General features: G+C 32.0%; 1 protein-coding gene across 1 annotated transcript; it reads left to right on the top strand.

The window, feature by feature from the left end:
* The first annotated feature begins 2091 nt into the window (after positions 1 to 2091).
* On the top strand, positions 2092 to 2937 carry LOC115890953 (putative nuclease HARBI1). Its single transcript, XM_030911319.1, has 2 exons — positions 2092 to 2140; positions 2387 to 2937. The coding sequence occupies exons 1-2, from the start codon at positions 2092 to 2094 to the stop codon at positions 2935 to 2937; spliced, it is 600 nt and encodes a 199-aa protein (XP_030767179.1).
* The last annotated feature ends 2450 nt before the right edge of the window (positions 2938 to 5387 follow it).

Here is a 5387-nt window from a genome sequence, read left to right as displayed (position 1 = left end):
ATCGAATTCTGAACGAAAGACAAAACACCCGTATTCGGCCACGCCACTCTGGAAAAGTAAAAAGAAGTATATTTTTCGAAAGCAGGCATCGCCGATGGGTCAGCCAGATGTTTTAGCAATGGTGCGTTTTATCCCTCGTTTCAGAATCAGGTACCTAGTTGGTAGGAATAAGAGTAAAAAAAAGATATTCTTACGCATTATACAGGGTGTCCCAAAATTCCTACATATTTTTGGAATGAAAATAAGCCCATTAGACACAATTTACCAAAAGTGCTTCGTTTGTCAATTAGACGGTATCAAACTTTAAGAAAAGAAACACATTTTTTTCCAGATATTTTCAGAACCATTAGCCCGTTTTGAATGAGATTTTGGGTGTCTATGTTTTGCTAAGTGATTTAAGATTTGGCTTTCACACAAATCAAGAAAACATACGGGAAGGGTAAAAAAACTACCCCCACTAGGGTTGCCACGTGTCCTTTTTTGAAAACGACAGTCCTTTTTAGAACAAACTGTCCTTTTGACATTTTTTGACCTGAAAAGTCCTTTTTATTTAGGTATTTTCACTGAGAAAATTATCTACAGCAACCAGCAATATTCCTTTCATCTAGCAATATTCCTTTTATCCATCAACAGATAACGGATGCATGAAAAGCTTAAGCAGGAAAGAAAAAAGCTTATGGAAGGAAAAAATAAAAAAATCTCGAAATATCCTTATGAATTAAAAGTTGCTGTCTAGCCGCTGCCGGTAACCGACTTTCCGGGGATGGTAATAGGAGAACGGTGATAAGAGGCGCATTATATACATAAAAGGGCACCTGCTCCATCTTTATCTAAAATATTATCAGCTTTACACTGTTTCCGGATCATTTGAAATGTGGTAGCATATTTGTTATTTTAAATGGAACATCCAGTATAATATTACATTTTTGGAAACTACTTTCATATCTCATGATTTTTCTACTATACTAATCTATACCTATATCTCTTATAGTTTTCGAGAAAAAAAATAAAATATGTGTAAAATTGACAGAAACATGATTATGAATAAGCAACGGTAAAATGATGATTTGAACATTTTTAAAGTTGAAATTTGGATTATAACGAAAGTCGACAACAAAAATCGTAAGAAAACTAGATTTAATCGATTTGATATTACCTGATTTTATACAATAATTCAAAGTTTATGGATTATTACTTTCTTTAGTCAAACTTCTTTAATATTATTTTGAAGGATATATTAAGCGAGAAAAAAATAGAGATATATAGAGATAACCTACAAAAAGAACTGAGATCCCATCAAAAACATTGAATATAAAAAAAATCTCGCAACACTATCCTTTCACTGTAAAAATTGTAAGATCTCGTATCAGATTAAGTCAGTTTATGTTATTTAGTTTCTACTTCTTAAGCACTTATTCAAAAATTTTGTTATAAAGGGTTAGTATCAATATTAGACTTTTTTATTTCTGTAATACTAATAATGACTTGGCAATTGCACGAGATGATATTCTATATAATTAAAAAAAATATTCTTAAGTGCACTGTTTAGATTTATGTACCTAAGTGGTAGATTATTCTTTTATAATTATGGTGTCTATTACTGGTAAAGTATGGTGTGCAATTGCAATTGGCAAGTCGTAGGTGCTTGACTTGGTTTGACATGAGATCTTACAACTTTTTATATTGGAAGAATTGTGTTGCCAAACTTGGCATCTTTTTACATTCTATATTTTTGATGGGATATAGTAATTCTTTAAAACCACTTTTTATTCTAATTTTTGAGAAAATTTAATATTAATTTTGACATTTTAATCAAAACCTGAAAGTTTCCTTATTTGATTTCAAATTATTTATTTCGACAAATATTGAGATTTCATTTCATGATTGAATAAATCAACAAGAGAAGTCTTTGTGGCTCAGTTTTAATAGTCAATAGTTGACATATGAGCTCTATGAAAAGGTAGAGATCTTTGTTATTTAACTATCTGCTATTTTACAACAGATATTTAGAAATAACAACAGTTGTTACCTCTAACAGTAAAATATAAGGCTGCATTTATAAAAAGAAGCCGTACCTTTTGCTTTCAAAAAATGAAGCAATTCCTTCAAAGTATATGCATAAAGAAAAGTGAAGGAAAAGGTAAGTCTTCCATGCATTTGCTTTAAAGTAAAAGGTTTTTTGTTTTTCGTATTAATAAAAAGAAGCACTTGCTTAAAAATAAAGGTTTTATTTCTAAAAAAGGAATCTAGGTTCACAACAACTTCTCTCACTCTTTTCAGTAGTTGGCCAACCCTCAAACAGCTCGGAACGTAAAAAATTGTCTATTTGTAGGAGCGTTTTTGTGTGTTAACAACTACCTAGTAATCTTTGGTTGTGTGGTTTCAGTGTTGTGTTTGTTATGGCTAATATGGTGCATTTACGTACAAGAAAATACTACAAACCAAGACATACGTGAATCAGATTTCAAAACGTTATTTAGATTTGAGGAGGAGAATGTGGTGTGGTTGGCGGACCACTTTCTTGGCGCGGATCTTGAAACACGTGGAGCAGCCCTATCACCTGTGCAGAAAATGAAAGTATTTCTGCGTTATTGTGCGAATCCTGGATTCCAGAGCGGAATTGCTGAAGAATTGGGATGTACGCAGCCCACAGTGTCCAGAATATTTCATGAGGTGCTTGAGCAGCTTGTACAACAGGCTGGTGAATGGATTCGGTCCCAGAAAACATCAGAAAATCAAATCATGCAGGCCAAAGAAAAGTGGCTGACCAGGTTCGATTTCCCAACAGCCATTGGGGTTATTGACTGCACGCAGATTCGTATTAAAAAGCCAGCCCAATTTAGAGACGAATATATAAATCGAAAAGGTTTTAGCAGTATTAATGTGCAGGCCACATGCGACCAGAATTGTGTTATAACTAGTATAGATGCAAGTTAGCCTGGACAAGTTCATAATTCTCGTATATGGAAGAATTCGGCAGTATGTGAAGTCATGAAATGGACAAGAAACACTATACTACTAGAAGATAGTGGATATGGTATAATGCCATGTCTCATGACTCCCTATCCCAACCCCCTCGAGGAATATCAGATAGCCTTCAACAGGCTGCTTAAACCAGAGCGAGTTGTGATTGAGCATACATTTGGGCAACTGAAACGGCGATTTCCTATTCTAAAGTATGGATGCAGAGTGAAATTTACCAGTATTCCTAAAGTTATAATTGTATGTGCTATGTTACACAACACAGCTCCGAAATTACAAGATGCAGATTTTCAAGAAGATGCAGAAGATGATGAACAGGAATTGCGACATGTAGAGGACGAAAATGTGATTGGAAACAAATAAAATAAACCCCTGGTATACACGCCTTTATTGCACACTGCAAGTTTCAACTAGTTTGTCAAAATCACGAACTGCTAATCTCTGTACCTTTTACTTTATTTATCCAAAGCATTTCTTTGCAAGGAAAAGGTAGAGATTATAAATACGAATTGTAGCAAAACCTTTTACTTCTACCTTTTGCTTCTACCTTTTACTTGAAAGTAAATTCTTCATTTTTATAAATACGGCCTATAGACTGCCCGTGTGTGAATTTGGTTGTGAGGCAGTTATCGATCAGTTATCTGACATGACATCGAGATATAGTAGAGCCGGGAAGCAACATTTTTTTTGCGTGTGTGTTTTTTTATGGATAGGTTTCGAGTTTGTTTTCCGTTTTATGACATGTTCAAGACATCTTTCATAGGATTTAATTACATTTTAATTTTTGACGTACGTTACTTTTGACTTGATTGTTACGAATAACTTCAAAATTACGCTATACCGATTGTGGAGCCAAGCCGCCCTCCTCCACCATTTGAGAGATAAGATCAATTTGTAATAGTCTTTTCAAAAGAGAATTATTTGAGATTGTATGTAAACATGCAAAAACATGTACAGGGTGGATCAAAATTGGATGTTTTTCTGTAGGAGATAGACGAAAACTAATATCGGTGTCTGGAGCTCAATTTTTTTATCAAAAAAAAAAAAAAAAAAAAAAAAAAAGTATATATATATATTATATATTATATATATATATGTATTATATATATATATATATATATTATATATATAGAATTATCATAATACGATAATATATATTATATACTATAATATCATATATATTTTTTTTTTTTTTATTTATAAATTTAAGATTGCATCAACAGAAAATCATACAAATTGATTATTTTATTTTAGGACACCCTGTATATTTTTAATTAACTGAAAGGAACTTAAAATTACCTTTCCAAAAATATAGCACACTTGATATTTTGTGATCTTATCCTTCGAAAAATAAAAACACTAAATCATTATTTTGCTGTGTAACACCAAAGGTTCTAACCCTCAACTGTAATTATAATTCGAAATACAGAATTTTTAAAAGTTTGTCACTTTTATCAAGTAAGCTTTAGACCACTTATGGATGATCAGCCCCTAATGGAACTAGAAAATATATTTTTCCAGCAAGACGAGGCACAACCTCAGAACGCTGAAGTTATCAGCAAATTTTTGAAGTCAATTTCGAGAACAGTTGGATAGCTAATAAAGTTCCCCAACAAGAACGTTGGCTGCCGAGGCCACCGATTCGTGCTATGTATTTTTATGTTTGCGAAAGGAATTAAAGTTGTCTTTTTTTAATGAAAAAAAAAATATCTAGACAAGAATTAGAAGTACTTTAGCGGTTCATGCGAAGTGTATCTTTCACCCCTACTGAGTTAATGAATTCCGCGAGAATGTTCAAAAAAACGGTCCCGTCTGTACATAACATGTCGATGTTGAACATTATTCTTTTCATGTCGATTGTTTATACTTAACATGTCTTAGCGCGTGTAGCAAAATCTTCATTTTTGGTTTGTGCATTTAATTAGTGTTCATTAATAAGAAATGTGTTGATGTTGTTAAATATAGTTTAAATGAAATATAGTTTAAAAAATATAGTTTAAATTAAAAAAAATAAATTATTTAAAAAACCTTGTATATATTCAAATAAAAATAATATATCTAAGCTTAATATAATTTATTAGCGCTGTAGTAAAATGATTGTGCAAAATTGTGAACAAATTGTGAAATAAAGTTCCAGTCCTAGAACAACAACAAAAAACATTTTTCATAAACGCCTACTTCTGTGGTTTGAAATTTTGATGCAAAATCTTTTATATATAAAATTTTATATATAAATATAAAAAGAGATAAAATTTATATTATTTACTTGTATTAGAGACCAAGAGAGAGATACAAAGGACATCAAAACTGGAGGCAAGAATGAATGGTAAAAGGAGTGGAATCTAGATAGATATAGTAGATGGTCACATGATCCCATACCAGACATTAACACCTGATCCTCTCTT

Source organism: Sitophilus oryzae, unplaced genomic scaffold, assembly GCF_002938485.1.
Source record: "Sitophilus oryzae breed Bouriz unplaced genomic scaffold, Soryzae_2.0 scaffold_941_pilon_pilon, whole genome shotgun sequence".
NCBI classification, from domain to species: Eukaryota; Metazoa; Arthropoda; class Insecta; order Coleoptera; family Curculionidae; genus Sitophilus; species Sitophilus oryzae.
This window is presented reverse-complemented; position numbering and strand designations above follow the sequence as displayed.